Source organism: Cantharellus anzutake, assembly GCF_015039405.1.
Source record: "Cantharellus anzutake strain C23 chromosome Unknown EI90scaffold_110, whole genome shotgun sequence".
NCBI classification, from domain to species: Eukaryota; Fungi; Basidiomycota; class Agaricomycetes; order Cantharellales; family Hydnaceae; genus Cantharellus; species Cantharellus anzutake.
The window spans coordinates 44,352-59,498 of NW_024067060.1; the positions used below are offsets into that span (position 1 = coordinate 44,352).

The following is a 15,147-nucleotide window of genomic DNA, read 5'->3' on the forward strand; positions in this document are numbered from 1 at the left end:
CCTCGGGCGATACACCCGGGCGCTCTTGACCCCGGGTCGGTCCCTGATGGCAGAAGAAGGTTTCAACCCCATCTCCCCCCACCTCCCCCGCCATGGTGACACAAGAACAGTATGACGACCTCCTGGCCCGGTTCCAGGAACTACAGGCCACTGTGGTAGCCCAAGCCCAGGGCCTGCCCGCGCACACACCCAGACCACCCAAAGTCGCCCCCCCCCACCCCCTTCTCGGGAGTCAGAGAGGACCTCAACCGCTTTAAGGCCGAATGCGGGATCTACCTCTACGTTGTTGTGGGGACAACTCCGTGTACCGCAAAAAGTCGGATTCTGTGGAATTTGGTCACCAATACACAGTACATATCCGCTGACGCTCACGATACTCATTCTATCACTATCCAACACTCCTTACACTCATTCCATATTTTTCCATATTTTCCCCATCATTCCCGACAACCCCAAGCAAAATTCCCACGCCCAACCATGCTGCCAATTTCACCCCCTCTCCAGACCTCCATACCCACACTCACAACCCAGCCGTCTTTCCACCCGATAGTGATGCTCTACCACCCTTCTTCACCCCCGGAGCATTTCCCAGAATGGCAATCCCATACCCGGATGGTTCAGCACGGAGTATACTCTCACGTGGTCTTGACAGCACCTGTCAATGGCCACATCTCAAGAAGTACTGCACCAAATGGGATGAATAGGGGCTCGTTGGAAAGCTGGAGACGAGGAGGTTGCTGACGGGAGGATAGGCGGGCGCTGTGGCCCACTGTTGCGGAGTTAATTCTCACAATTCCCATTTCGGACCCATTGTCACATTTTTCCCCATTCATTCATATTTCTTTTATTGTTTCTTTGTTCCCAATTGGATATTCATCATTTACGGTTGCCTAACGGCCCGTTTACATTCCCCCATGCCATTCATTCCATTTCAAACATATATAAACTAGATAACAGCTTGTACATAACAAGTTAGTATTGAATAGACCCGTGAAGGGACAAGCAGAAGTTGCATCCAAGTGGCAAAGACGCCATCCACGACCCTAACGCCCCCATTGAGCTAGTTGATAACGTCTAAGACCCCTCTTATCAGAATCCTCAGCCTTGACGTCCAAGAGAGACGTAGGTGAGTGTTTGTTTGAGGTTTTTGCAGACTCGGTAGCACCCACGGACCAAAACCCGGCCCAACGAACCACACCCGCGCACACTACCACCCTCCCCCTTCTCTCTGTCTCGAGTCTAGGTGATAGACCCGTTACAACGTCCGCGCGGCCGAATTCCCCAGCACCCTCTCCCAAGTCCTCTTCATGCTTTCTTACATGAAGGGAGGGACTGCAGGGGCATGGGCAACGCAACGCACCATGGCGCTACTGAGGACAGGCTCCCCTACACCCACCATGGACGAGTTCAATGCAGAACTTGACGCCATGTTCCAAGACCCAAACCGGGTGGCTACAGCCTGGCGGAGGCTGGCTACTGTCCGACAGGGAAGTGACCCCGTGGACAGACTCATCCAGGAGTTTGAGATACTAGGGCCCACCTCGCAGCTAGGCGACGTAGGGCTAGTTGACCGCTTCGAGTGGGCAATCAACTCCCGGCTCCGTGAGAGCATCTACCAGCTCCGCCCTATGCCCATCACCTGGGCCGAATGGAAGCGTGAAGCCATGCTCCTTGACACCCAGTGGCGGCACTTCCAGAGGATGCAGCCATGCACGCCCCCACCTGGGCCCCCTCCACCTGCCCCACCCACGACCCCTGTAACCCGTCCCAGACGAGAGACGAACCTGCACCCTGAGACCCGCCAGACCCAACGCCTGCACCCGGAAGACCTTCAAACGCTGATGAAGGGGCTGAAGGGCCAAGCGACGAAAGGACCAGAGGCGGGAGGGAAAAGACTAGACCTGGACCCAAGAGGACGCCCGGAGACCCAGCCTGTGAGGAGCACACGCCAGCCACCCACAAGGGATAGCTCACGCAGACGCCACGATGCCCAGGAGCCGTCACCAGCACCGAAGCTCCATCGAGTCATCGCAAAGAAAAGGAGAAAAGGAGCACCCCAAGCCTGCAAGGATGAGGAAACCACAGAGACGGCCCCAGAGGTAGCAGTGTCCCCACCTGCTATCTACGTCCTCTCCAAACGGTCCCTGAGATCCCTCAACCTTGCCGTGAGGCTGACCTCCCTAACCTCCCTTGCCTCCGTGTCTGTATCAGCGCTCCTAGACTCAGGAGCCACCGGAAACTTTGTGAGCCCTGAGTTCGTCCGGAGACACAAGCTAGAGACCACCCCGCTCCCCACACCCATCCCTGTCTGTAACGTCGATGGAACCCCAAACGAGAACGGGGCCATAACCGAAGAATTAGAGGCCCTCTTGACATTCGGATGCCATACAGAGCGGGCCCGCTTCGCAGTTGCGAACCTCGGGCGACAGTCCCTCATCATAGGACACTCATGGCTGCTGCACCACAACCCGGAGGTGGACTGGGTACGGCAAAAGGTCATCATGTCCCGCTGCCCATCCTCCTGCCGGCCACCACGAGCACAAGGTGACCAAGACCCCACGCTAGAGCCTGGAGACGGGATCTATACCACGATCATTCCTCCAGAGTGGGGACACGAGCTAAGAGCAACTACCACACCCTCCCAGCGGATGGCCCAAGAAGCCCAAGACCCGGAGGCGGAACCCGTATCGTTCGAGGCACTGGTGCCAGAGCAATACCAGGATTTCCGGGATGTGTTCTCGAAAGAGGCCTTCGATCAACTACCCCCCCGGAAACCCTGGGACCATGCCATTGATCTAGTGCCGGATGCCAAGCTCCCCAGAGGGAAGACCTTCCCACTCTCGCGGCCAGAGCAGAAGGAGCTGGACGAGTTTCTGCGAGAGAACCTGCAGAACGGATGCATCCGACCGTCCAAGTCCCCGATGGGGGCCCCAGTCTTCTTTGTTAAGAAGAAGGACGGGTCACTACAGCTAGTTCAGGACTACCGGAAACTGAATGAGATCACGGTAAAGAACTCATACCCGCTCCCGCTCATCTCTGATGTCCTGGCCCGCCTCCGCAATGCCAAGTACTTCTCAGCGCTAGACTTGCGCTGGGGGTTCAACAACGTCCGAATCAAGGACGGCGACGAGTGGAAGGCCGCATTCGCAACCAACCGAGGGCTGTTCGAGCCCTTGGTAATGTTCTTCGGGCTATGCAACTCACCCGTGACCTTCCAAACCATGATGAATGACATCCTCCGGGATTTCATTGACCGAGAGGTTGTCATCTGTTACATGGATGTTATGGATATAGACTAGAATCTTATGGTCCGTGGGTGGACCCAGGGCCTCCCCCCATTTTACTTCTCCATCAAACCCCATGCCAAGCTTTCCCACCGGGTTTTGGTGCTGGCTGGGGGATTTGTTGAGTTTCAAGGGACTTCCCTTGACCATTATAACTTTTATATTAGATAGTTAGAAGTCATATGATGTGTAAGGCAGATGCCGAAAATGTTTTCTCATTATCGAATACATAACCCAAAAACCTTGTACCGCAATTGTAACATCCTCACCATTGTGCCACCACTGTAAACTCAATCTGTAACCCTGGAACCATGTCCACCTCCCTATTCCTCCTCTCCATGACAAAACCGCAACGAGGTGGGCATTCCCATGCCCAACCTCCTGCTGCCCACTCCCACCAGTCCACCGGGTGGTCGAGTGGTTACTCCCATCCAACCAGAAGTTCCCTATCAGGAACTGTAACCTATCCCACCTCCTCAGGAGAAGGATACGGTCCAGGCAGCTCCAGGATGCCTGGCCACGCACCCGCGGGTCCCACTTCCCACGGTCACCCACTACCGTGCACTGGTCCACCAGCCCGCTTTCCCCAACAACTCCCGCTACCGGTACGCTCCTATGAGCGCCAAGTCACCGATAGCCACCAACTGGGTGACTCCCTTTGGGAGTCCCAGTATCCCTCACTACCGGTACGCTCCATTGAGCGCCAAGTCACCGCTAGCCACACACTCCCCGCACACCCGCTACCGGCATGCTCCCAGGAGCGCCAAGTCCCCGTTAGCAGACAGCCAGGTGGCTCCCTCAAGGAGCCCACATCATACTCGCTACCGGTACGCTCCCAGGAGCGCCAAGTTACCGTTGGCCAACACACAGGTTACACTGCCAGACACTCATCCCATTCCGCTCTCCCTCCGATGGCTATGCAGCCACCTCCATTAGTGAGCCGAACGGCTCAGGTTGGGTTCCCCGGAACCCGTTCCTGTAACATTGGTGCCCCAACCCCGGTCGCACCGTCATCAAACTCAATCGTGCGACCTCGAGCTCACACACAGGAGGACTACTCATCTAACTTAGGCACTGTCAACTCAGACTATCGGTATTCCACCATCCCACTACAGCATGCGCTAGACAAGTTTTCATCACCACGGAGACTCTATTATGAGCGCGCGCCTATGGACATGCTACATGAATGGCAACGGCTGGGCCCAGACGACATAGAGGTTCAGTCATTCCGCAAACTGATTACAGGCTCCTCCGCCTCCTACCGTCTCATTGATGAGCGCTGTAAACAGCTGACCCTAATCCTTCACGCGATGGACCACTTCACCCAAACCATCTCCGGTTCCGACCTCATCCTTGCCACGTTCAAGGCAGATCCAGAACAGATCATCTACTCCACATTGATCACGTCAGGCTGGACTGAGCTAAGCACCTTACATCGAATTTGGAGCTATCTACAGCGAAAACTAGCTGACTTTGTTCTGCACTTTGAACACGCTAAGGAGGTCCTCACCCTCACACAATCCCGAGCAGCGAGCTCCTGTTTCGTCACAACCGACCCCTCATTGGCACCAGTACGACTTTGCACACCTGAGGTTGTTGCAATCTCGTCCGCTGCAGAGAAGTCGAAGTTGCCCCCGCCGCACCTGTCCTCATTGCCAGATGGCACAGTTGCAGCCTGTACATCCCACTCAACACGCTGCAACAGCCCAATGCCCCGGTCTCATCAAATGACCGCACCTGGGCAGCACTCACTTGAGCTGGGACATCCAACAGTGCAACTTCGTCCAGTCCCGGCACAATTGTTACGCACAGGGCACTTCGCTAGCCTGATCTGCAACCAGGCTGAATCGTTGACATTGCCTGCTCAGCTGGATTTCCCAGTCACATCTCCACGACAATTACTTGGGCCAGAATCCCCGTCCGGGCTGCCCCATTTGGTTACGGCCCATTCAACGAGCACAATGGGTGCCCTTAGCCCATCATGTCGCAAACTCGAACCGTCATCATTGCCCATTCAGTCAAATCTCTCAACTGCTAGCTCACAATGCCTACCTGAGTTATCATGCTCGTTTGAATTGCTGCAGTCAGATGTGTCCTGTTCGTCTGGTGCAACAAACCCTGGCGGTACGGCACGACACATAGCGGAATCGACGCTCCCGAATATCCAGATGGACCCATCGTCTGCTCATTCACAGCACTCACTAGAGCCAGTACGCCTAGGCAAACCGACGTCTAAGCGCCTTATCCAGCTGGTTCAACTGGTTCCCCCTTTGAAGGGCTCACCTAAGCCAGCACACCCATTCGCACCACATTGCCCAGTACAGGCTGGTCCACTGAGTGCAACTCACACCACTAGATCGACATACTGCACGGTGGACTCACCATTTTTGCCTCTTCAATCGGGTCAACCAGCAGGTTCACTGAACATGATGCACCCTTCCAGCACGACGCCCCAGCGTTCATCGGAGCTGGCATGTCCAATTGAGTCAAATCGCTCAGATGTCATTTGCTCAATGACTGAGACGCACTCAGTCAGTTTGGCGCCTTCCGCGGCCCAGCTAATAACACCGTCTGGCCAGCGGAGCTCCATTTCGGGTCCTTCACAGTGTCTGTCCGAGCCGACACATTCAGGCGAACTGCATCGTGAGGTTGCAGCCTGGGCATCAAGTGCAGTCCACATCCCCAGCTCGATGCATTGCGCGCTCAAATCGACGTTCAAGCGCCCAACTGTCCAGTTACGCCCAGTTACACCCATGTGGCATCCATGCAGGTTGACACGTTCGAATAAGCTATCCAGCTCACTTTCCACAACCGCGACGCATGCTGCCAGGTTGATGTGTCATGTGGATTGTGCAGCCAAGTCGTCGTTCAGGTCCCTGGCCACCCAGTCAAATCAACTGGTTGTTTCCTGGCCGCACTCACTTGAGCCAGCACGTCTTTCCGAGCAACTTTGTTCGGCTACTGGTTGTCTACCAATCGCAACACACTCCCTCAGTGCTACATGTCGCAAGGTCGAAACATCGGCCTTGCCATGTCAATCAGGTCGCATAGCTGCCCCTTCGCAGTGCTCATCGGACCCAGCGCACCTGTCCGAACAATCTCATTCAAGCATGACTGGTCTGTCGAGTACAACAAGCTCCATCGGTTTGACAAGTTGCAGACCAGTCTCCACCAGTTTGTCACTGGCTGCGACATGTACCGTCAAGTTGATGCGCTACCCAGCCAATCAGACATTGTCACCCACCCAAACGAAATCTCTGATTATGTCTCTACATCATCCTCACAACTCAGAGCACTTGCCTGCGCTACTTCTGTCAGCGGTGGTCTGTCCGTCGAGCACCACACTCGCGATTAGCGCAAAGAGCCGCATAGGCAATCCCATGCTCCTGAATGGCCAGTCGGACCCATCGGCCACTCTTTCACTTCGCCCTTTTGAACCATTGCACTCACGTGTGCTCGATCACCCGGCTGCGACCTGTCTACCTAGTTCGACATGTTTCGACGGCTTAGTGCACCCTACCCTCCAGTCAGATCGAACGGTTGCCCCTACGCAGCACTCACTTGGGCTGGCGCGACCAACTAAGCAGCGTTGTCCAGTCACGGTCCCTTCATTCCTGACTGTACAACCGGACCGCTGGGACGCGTCTTCATGGTACCTACTCAAGCTAGTGTGTCCAGACGAACCAGACCACCCGGTTGTCATCTCACCTACCAAGCAGCTCTCTGTTGGTCTTTCATGGCAATCACCAGAGTTGTTATATTTGGATGGGTCACCGCCCCGCTCAGATACGGCCTCTCCATTGGGCATGACACATTGCACTAGCACAGCACATCGTGCCGTCAAATCGACGTTACCTCAGGCCCAACCGGCCCCCTGGGTTGCCAATTTGCGCCGGACTCCTGAGTCCGTGTGCGCGCTCGAGCCATATAGCTCGGTTAGGGTCTACACATCAATCATGCAACTCTTCCAACCAGACTCCTTAGTTGATGACCCATCAAGTTTGAGGTCCCTTACTAGCTCAATACTCTCGCCTGTTCTAACGGGCCTCCCAGCAGCTTATTCACATCGTCCCCAAAAGCTGGGGCACTGGTATGACCTGTATCATCCAGCTAGTGCTGGATTGGTGAGTGTAACGAACCCTATTGTTTCGACATGTCAAGCGACCGCATCCTCGGTCAGCCATGGTGTTCAGGCTCACGACAAAACTCTCAGCCGCAAAGTCAGCGCGTCCGACCCCCAGCTGGGCAGAACTCGGGTCATGACACTAATGTGGCGAGCTGGGGCTAAAGACATTTGTTCCCTAACCCTCTCACCCTTTGACAGTTGGACGCATGAACAGTTGTCTTCGCCTATCTGGCCGGATCCCCAGGTGAATCCTCCACATCACCTATATGAGTCAGGACACTCCCGTGAACCGCATCAATCAGTCATGAGTGGTTTGCCGATTAAAACGGGTCCCATCAGTTCGGTGGGCCAAGTGTCTGAACCATTGTCGTCGTCAGGTCAGCCGGTCATCCTTTCGCGTTCCACGCTTGAGTCTGCGTGCCTGTGTGTGTTGTGTCGCCTTCTGGCAGCATATACACCAACCACGACATGCTTCATCGATCTGGCGCACTTCAAGATCAAATTGATATCATCGCATGACCAGTTGGATTTTCCAGCCGTTCCTGCGCGTCAACCACTCAAGCTGCGCCTAAACGGACCATACAGTTCAGCACATCAACCCACTCAGGTTGAAGGGCAGCCCTCCATTCTCACAGGTGATCCGACTCTCAACAAAGGTCCCGGCCCCAAAATCTGCATGTCTAACCTCCAGCTGGGCGGAACTCAGATTGGGCATAGGAATGGGGTTTTTCACGGGTCCGCATTGAGCAATTCTGGGAGAACAACGGTATCGATGCGGTTTGGCTACGACCCTAGCGGGCGTCCTCCAGTTACCTTGCTCATCAACGGTTGGAATCATGAACTGACGTCCTCGTCTAACCAATCGAACCATCCAGCCGCCCCTTTGCCTTCCTCACTTATGTTGGCATGCTGGCACGTGCCGCACCGTTCGGCGGCAGCACACTCATCGATCATAATGCACCCTGTTAGTCCAAAGCGTCAAAGGAACACACAATCCATTGGCACTGGTGCGTTCTGCCTTTGTCCTGGCCACCATTCCACTCAGGTCGAAGGAAGGACAATCATCCTTATTAATGCCCTGGTACTCGACGAGGATCCTAGCTGTGGGATCTATGCGACTAACTCCCATCTGGGCGGAACCCAGATTATGATGTTAATGTGGCTATGCTCTATCTCTTACGTCAAGGGCTGCCACCCCCCCCCCATTACCTCGCCCATCGACGACTGGCACAACGAGCCATTGTCTCCGCTGGCCCAACCAGTTTCTTTGACTGTGGATTTGTGCCGTCCATTCGAGTCGGCACGCCTGCTTGAGCCTGTCAGCTCATTGGCGGACCATCTGCTTACCAAAGTGTCCCTCCAGCTGGACCCTCCGGCCGATTCTTTGTGCCATCTTATCAAGCCGGCGCGTCTGCGTGTGCCAGGTCACTCAGGGGTAGGCGAACTATCAAGCGCGACGCATACTGTTAGCTCGACATGTCATGTGGCAGAGCCGACGTTTCCACTTGCCCAGATGGACCACCCAGTGGCTCTTTCGTCTAGTTCTCTCAAGCCCGAGTGCTCGTGCCCTCTGTGTCTTATAGTCGGGGCTGGATGGTCGATTATGATGAATCACATCTGTCCGTCCGGCCAAGCAGTCGAACCGACCCCATTGTCCACTCACGCAGGATCTCTGATTCTTGCTACACACTCCTCTCTTGAGTCAGCACACCTGCAGTCGTCACACCACTCAGTAGCGACATGTTCGACGATCGCGACTCGTTCCACCAATCCGGTGTACCCAGCGATCGGGTTGGCATCCTCCTATGACTGGTTGGATCCTCCAGGCGTTCCTGCTTGTCAACTTCTTGATTCAGCATATCTGCCTGGGCTACGTTGTTTGCCGGTAGTCCATCTACTGATCCCAGTGCAATCTACCAAAACGATGTGCCGGGCATTTGGGATAACTCCCTCACGGGTCCACTCAGATCCTCCAGCCGATATCATGCACCGCCTTCTCGAGCTGGCGCATCCGTATGGCCTGTCTGTGGCCTGTTCGCCATTGGTAATGCCACTTGTCAGTTCAGCGCAATGCACGACCGAGTCGTCCTCACACGATCAGCCGCATCCACCGGTGATACCGGTCTGCTGTCCTCTAGAATCGGCGGACGCTGTGATCGCTCCCGTGCAACGTTTCTCTGAGCAGGTCCATTCACAAGCGCAGACACAGCCAGAGCCTGAGCTGTCGCGGACGGAGCTACTACAGGCACAACTGTCCAGGACGCGACTCGGACCCACCAAACGGATATATGCCATGACATTATGCTTGGAAACGACAGGTATGTTACGAGCGCCGCCGTGGTACCACCCTTGTGAGGTGTTGTACCTGCCGGATATGGCATGCCACACCTCCAAGATATCGTGGCGGTCATCAAACGCAGCACATCCACCTGCCAAGCTCTGCTGTTTGAAGATCTCTCATGCCCAGCCGAAGGTGATCCTCACGGCAGTACAGGTTCTCATCCAGACCACAACTGCGGTTAGTTACTCGCTGGGCCCAACCAAGGACAAACCTGGGAAGATCTTCTATACCCCGTTAGTGCTTTCAGGTGGTCCTAAGCCTGGCGAATTATGCACCGCACGGAGCTGTGCAAACTCAAGGCCAAGAATATCTATATGGCATCACGAGATTGACAACAATAAAATCCTGTCGCAAGTTGTCCTTTTCCCTGCTGGCAGACTAAATACTACTCTGCGTTGTCACGCGAGCCTGAACCTCGGTAGAGGAACCGTCGCCTTGACTCTGCCTGGAGGCTCGCAGTGGCACCCCCTACAGGCCAACTGCCTATCTATCTCAGCGTCCTCAACCGCTTTTTCAGACCAGTTGAATCCGATCGTCCTACTGCACCCTCCGGGATGGTTCCATTATCTGATCAGACGAGAAAACTCGCTTCCCAACCTGGTCCACCCTGTCTCCCCAGCAGCACACGGTATGGTTGGTCCATCTCGACTGACTCCTGAACCCACACAATCCTCCCGTGTCCTTGCACACTCACCCTCAGTTCAGTCACGTCGGCCCAGTGTGGGTGGAGAGAAGTCGAGCCATCAAGGTCCAGAAACCAGGCTTCCAGAAAGTCATTTCCTTCGCCATAGGACCGCCCCAGAGGAGACTTACATCAGACAAGCCTTCAGCGACACCTTATCATTGCACCCGTTGAATACAAAGGATGAGAGATCCAACTCGGGATCAAACGTATTAAACGAACTAGCCTCTCCCTCTTCCCTTCCAAGCCACCGCTGAGACTCCCGGTCTCCACCTCAGCTCCCATATTGGGTTGCTGCACATAGGGAGGGACACATGCGGCCCAGTGAACTTATTTACTAATGTTTGGCAGCCATGGCTGATCGAAATTCGCTGGGTAGCATCAGGGGCTGGACTGAGAGTTGGACCTCAGTGCGCAGCCAAGATGTTGCCAGCTACATTTCTCAACTGCCTGGTGGTCTCCATGCCTCTGGTCGCGGGGGGGGGGAGCTATCTGTACCCACAACAGACATCAGCAGTCACGCAATTTCCGCTTTCTTCGCATCAAACCCTCTTGCGTCGCGGTCCCAATTACGACCAGACTCATCGAGTCCCACACCATCGATCATCACCTCCCAACGGAGGCTAGGCCCACCCCAGTACCGTATGCGTATCTTAGCGCCTAACCTGGTCATTGCTACATCACTTGGGCTGGGCGGCCTCATACCCTCATGAACTTGTGCGTGTTAGTTTTGATAGCGGATTGTCCCTTCCCATCAAGTCGCCCGATACTCTTTTAATATCCGTTAACCCGTCGAACGGACCTGATGAAGCGTGATCCGAGGTCAAACCCTTCGAACTTTCCGCTCCTGCCAGAGATGAAGCATATAGAGAGACTTGTTTGCGTGCCATTACACGATTCTTGCGGGATAGGACATCGACTGGGAAGGACATACACACCGTTACAGTACTCCATCTTGAACCCACGCACACTCCCGTCGCACTCACCACGCAAAAGGAGCGTTGTCAAATGCACCCATGGAAACCAGCATGGCTGCTCGCTTCGGCAGGACCCCCCATATACTCTGAGTCGTTCATCAAGAGGAGATCGCCCGCTCGCGTCGAGGCTGTCTGCCACCTTTCGGCACCGGATTGTATCACCGCATTCCCACCACTGCTTGGTTGCCTGGTCGAGATATGGTACCTATGGATAAATAGCAGGTTCAAACAAGCTCGACACCGTACCTGGAACAAGATCGCGGGTCCCCGATATGGTCTTGCAGCGTGTTGGCGTGCATACGTACCCCATCCATGTCCTTGCCCACATACCGATGGCTCTATGGCCGACTTCAGTTCACAGGCACGCAGGAGCAGATATAGGGTAGGAGGGACTTCCCTCACTCGAGGATCCAATCCACCGAAGGTGTGATCACCAACAGAAGAGAGATTACAATTTCTCGTGGTTCTCCGTGCATGCAACCCAAAGCTAGGTCGCTCGAGGCGCATATTGAATGACAAACCTATATGAGATCAATACTGGCCCCCAGTGGGCCTGGAAGGCCTTAGAGTGACAACGACGATGCGATAGCTGCCCAAAACACAGAAGCGGGAACTATCCTAGTTTGAGCATCGGACGGTTTCCATTTTGGATGTAGTCCCCGAAGTCTACTCGAGCGTCATTTATCCAACTTGCAGGTCATACATTATGAGGCCCTCGCGATGTCTGGGCCGCTCTTGGTAGTCATCTGGCCAGGAAGTCGCCCTTCATGCCCTTCTTGCACATCTACTGCTCTCCGACACATTGTTAAGGCGGCCAGACTGCCTCAACCCGGGCCAGTACAACTCCGTCACTAACATCTGTTTCCAATGCGGGTTCATGAGCGACCCCGAGTCCACGGGTCATCCACTGCCTCACTGAGGGGTGTTGCAGCTAAATCAGGCACAATTCCTGTATTGTCTGGAATATTAAGCGATTAGCAGTACAGAAGCAGACATGCCTGTCCCGCTATATTCCATGTCAATCCCGGCATGTCTAGATTTGTCTACCTCACAATCAGGCCAATTTGTTAGAGGTTCACACTCACACCGAATTTGAGTTCCCTTCTTAGGATGAGACCTACCGGTTCCTGGACTTAGGTTTTCACTTTCATCCACTCAACCCTAAGGACCCAGTTGTCTGTCAGGTTCTCAGAGAGTCCACTCCGCGATCCAGAGTTCAGAGTGCCAGCCTGTTGTTACCACCTTGCCCCCTTTGGATTATCTCACTGGCCCATAAGAGTCTGGGGGGCGATGTTATGGATATAGACTAGAATCTTATGGTCCGTGGGTGGACCCAGGGCCTCCCCCCATTTTACTTCTCCATCAAACCCCATGCCAAGCTTTCCCACCGGGTTTTGGTGCTGGCTGGGGGATTTGTTGAGTTTCAAGGGACTTCCCTTGACCATTATAACTTTTATATTAGATAGTTAGAAGTCATATGATGTGTAAGGCAGATGCCGAAAATGTTTTCTCATTATCGAATACATAACCCAAAAACCTTGTACCGCAATTGTAACATCCTCACCATTGTGCCACCACTGTAAACTCAATCTGTAACCCTGGAACCATGTCCACCTCCCTATTCCTCCTCTCCATGACAAAACCGCAACGAGGTGGGCATTCCCACGCCCAACCTCCTGCTGCCCACTCCCACCAGTCCACTGGGTGGTCGAGTGGTTACTCCCATCCAACCAGAAGTTCCCTATCAGGAACTGTAACCTATCCCACCTCCTCAGGAGAAGGATACGGTCCAGGCAGCTCCAGGATGCCTGGCCACGCACCCGCGGGTCCCACTTCCCATGGTCACCCACTACCGTGCACTGGTCCACCAGCCCGCTTTCCCCAACAACTCCCGCTACCGGTACGCTCCTATGAGCGCCAAGTCACCGATAGCCACCAACTGGGTGACTCCCTTTGGGAGTCCCAGTATCCCTCACTACCGGTACGCTCCATTGAGCGCCAAGTCACCGCTAGCCACACACTCCCCGCACACCTGCTACCGGCACGCTCCCAGGAGCGCCAAGTCCCCGTTAGCAGACAGCCAGGTGGCTCCCTCAAGGAGCCCACATCATACTCGCTACCGGTACGCTCCCAGGAGCGCCAAGTTACCGTTGGCCAACACACAGGTTACACTGCCAGACACTCATCCCATTCCGCTCTCCCTCCGATGGCTACGCAGCCACCTCCATTAGTGAGCCGAACGGCTCAGGTTGGGTTCCCCAGAACCCGTTCCTGTAACAATGGATGACATCCTCATTTTCACCACTACCCTAGAGGAGCACTGGAGGGTCGTCCGGGAAGTCCTGGGAACGTTGCGAAAGAGGAGGCTCTTCCTGAAGCCAGAGAAGTGCAAGTTCGAGCGGATGCAGATCGAGTATCTGGGACTTATCATCTCCGAGGGGAGTGTTGCGATGGACCCTGTGAAGATTAGAGGAGTCCTTGACTGGCCCACCCCAACCAAGGTAAAGGAAGTGCAGTCCTTCCTAGGGTTTGTGAATTTCTATCGCCGGTTCATCAGAGACTTCTCTGAGAAAGCCTGCCCGCTTCATGCATTGACCCGGAAGACCAAAGTCTGGAACTGGGGCCCAGATGAGGACCACACCTTCCACACCCTTAAGGAGGCTGTCACCACTGCCCCCGTCCTCTCCTTCCCCACCAATTCCGGCCACTTCAGGCTCGAGTGCGACGCCTCCAACTTTGCAACCGGTGCAGTCCTCTCTCAGCTTCAGTCGGATGGGGAGTTCCACCCGGTAGTGTTCATGTCCAAAAGCTTTACGGACGTGGAGCGCAACTACGAGGTATATGATAAGGAGATGCTTGCGATTGTCTGAGCCCTTGAAGAGTGGCGGCACTTCCTGGAGGGTGCCAAGGAGAGGGTTGAGGTCTACACGGATCACCGCAACCTGGGGTACTTCTGCACGGCCCAGAGGCTGAACCGACGCCAAGCACGGTGGTCCCTCTTCCTCTCCCGCTTCTATTTCACCCTTGTCCACTGCCCAGGGAAGCTCATGGGGGAGCCAGATGCACTCTCACGACACGCTGACCACCTGAAGGGGAAGGATGACAACGAGGGGCTGACACTCCTCCAACCCACCTGGTTTGAAGCCCGGGCAACAGAAGCGATCTCGGTAGGGGGAGAGGAGGTGGGGATCCTAGAGAGGATACGTGGAGCGAAGGAGCATGGCGAGAGGGTGGTGAAAGCCATGCGGGAACTGGGAGAAGGGACCCTGAGGTCGGATGAATGGGAGAAGCAAGGAGAGTTAGTCCTATACCGAGGAAAGGTGTACGTACCGAGAGACCAGCAACTCCGCCATGACCTGGTACGGTTGCACCACGACACATGGGCAACGGGGCATCCGGGGCGATGGAAAACCCTAGAACTCGTTTCCCGTGACTACTGGTGGCCCCGGATGGCAGAGTATGTCGGGCGGTACGTACGCGGGTGCGATACCTGCAACCGAGTCAAACCTTTCCCCTCATGAAAGGTTGGGAAGCTCACCCCAAACAAAGTCCCCACCCACCGCTGGCAGATAATCTCAGTGGATATGGTAGGAGAGCTCCCAGAGTCGAAGGGGTACAACGCCATCCTGGTCATTGTGGACCGCTTGTCCAAACGCATCCACGCGATCCCCACCGTAATGACGATAGACTCAGCAGGCATAGCGCGGCTCTTCCTAGAACACATCTGGAAGCATCAC

General features: G+C 55.0%; 2 protein-coding genes across 2 annotated transcripts; one reads left to right on the forward strand and one right to left on the reverse strand.

Annotated features, from left to right (window-relative positions):
- Positions 1 to 6,547: 6,547 nt before the first annotated feature.
- On the forward strand, positions 6,548 to 10,607 carry EI90DRAFT_3021363 (uncharacterized protein; the record flags this gene model as incomplete). The annotated part of the gene is made up of 2 exons (XM_039057639.1): positions 6,548 to 10,384; positions 10,452 to 10,607. The coding sequence occupies 2 exons, from the start codon at positions 6,548 to 6,550 to the stop codon at positions 10,605 to 10,607; spliced, it is 3,993 nt and encodes a 1,330-aa protein (XP_038909433.1).
- A 343-nt stretch (positions 10,608 to 10,950) lies between these two features.
- EI90DRAFT_3021364 (uncharacterized protein) lies at positions 10,951 to 11,917 on the reverse strand (the record flags this gene model as incomplete). Its single annotated transcript, XM_039057640.1, has 4 exons — positions 10,951 to 11,098; positions 11,236 to 11,332; positions 11,420 to 11,615; positions 11,741 to 11,917. 4 exons carry the CDS (start codon positions 11,915 to 11,917, stop codon positions 10,951 to 10,953), a joined length of 618 nt encoding a protein of 205 aa, XP_038909434.1.
- Positions 11,918 to 15,147: the final 3,230 nt, after the last annotated feature.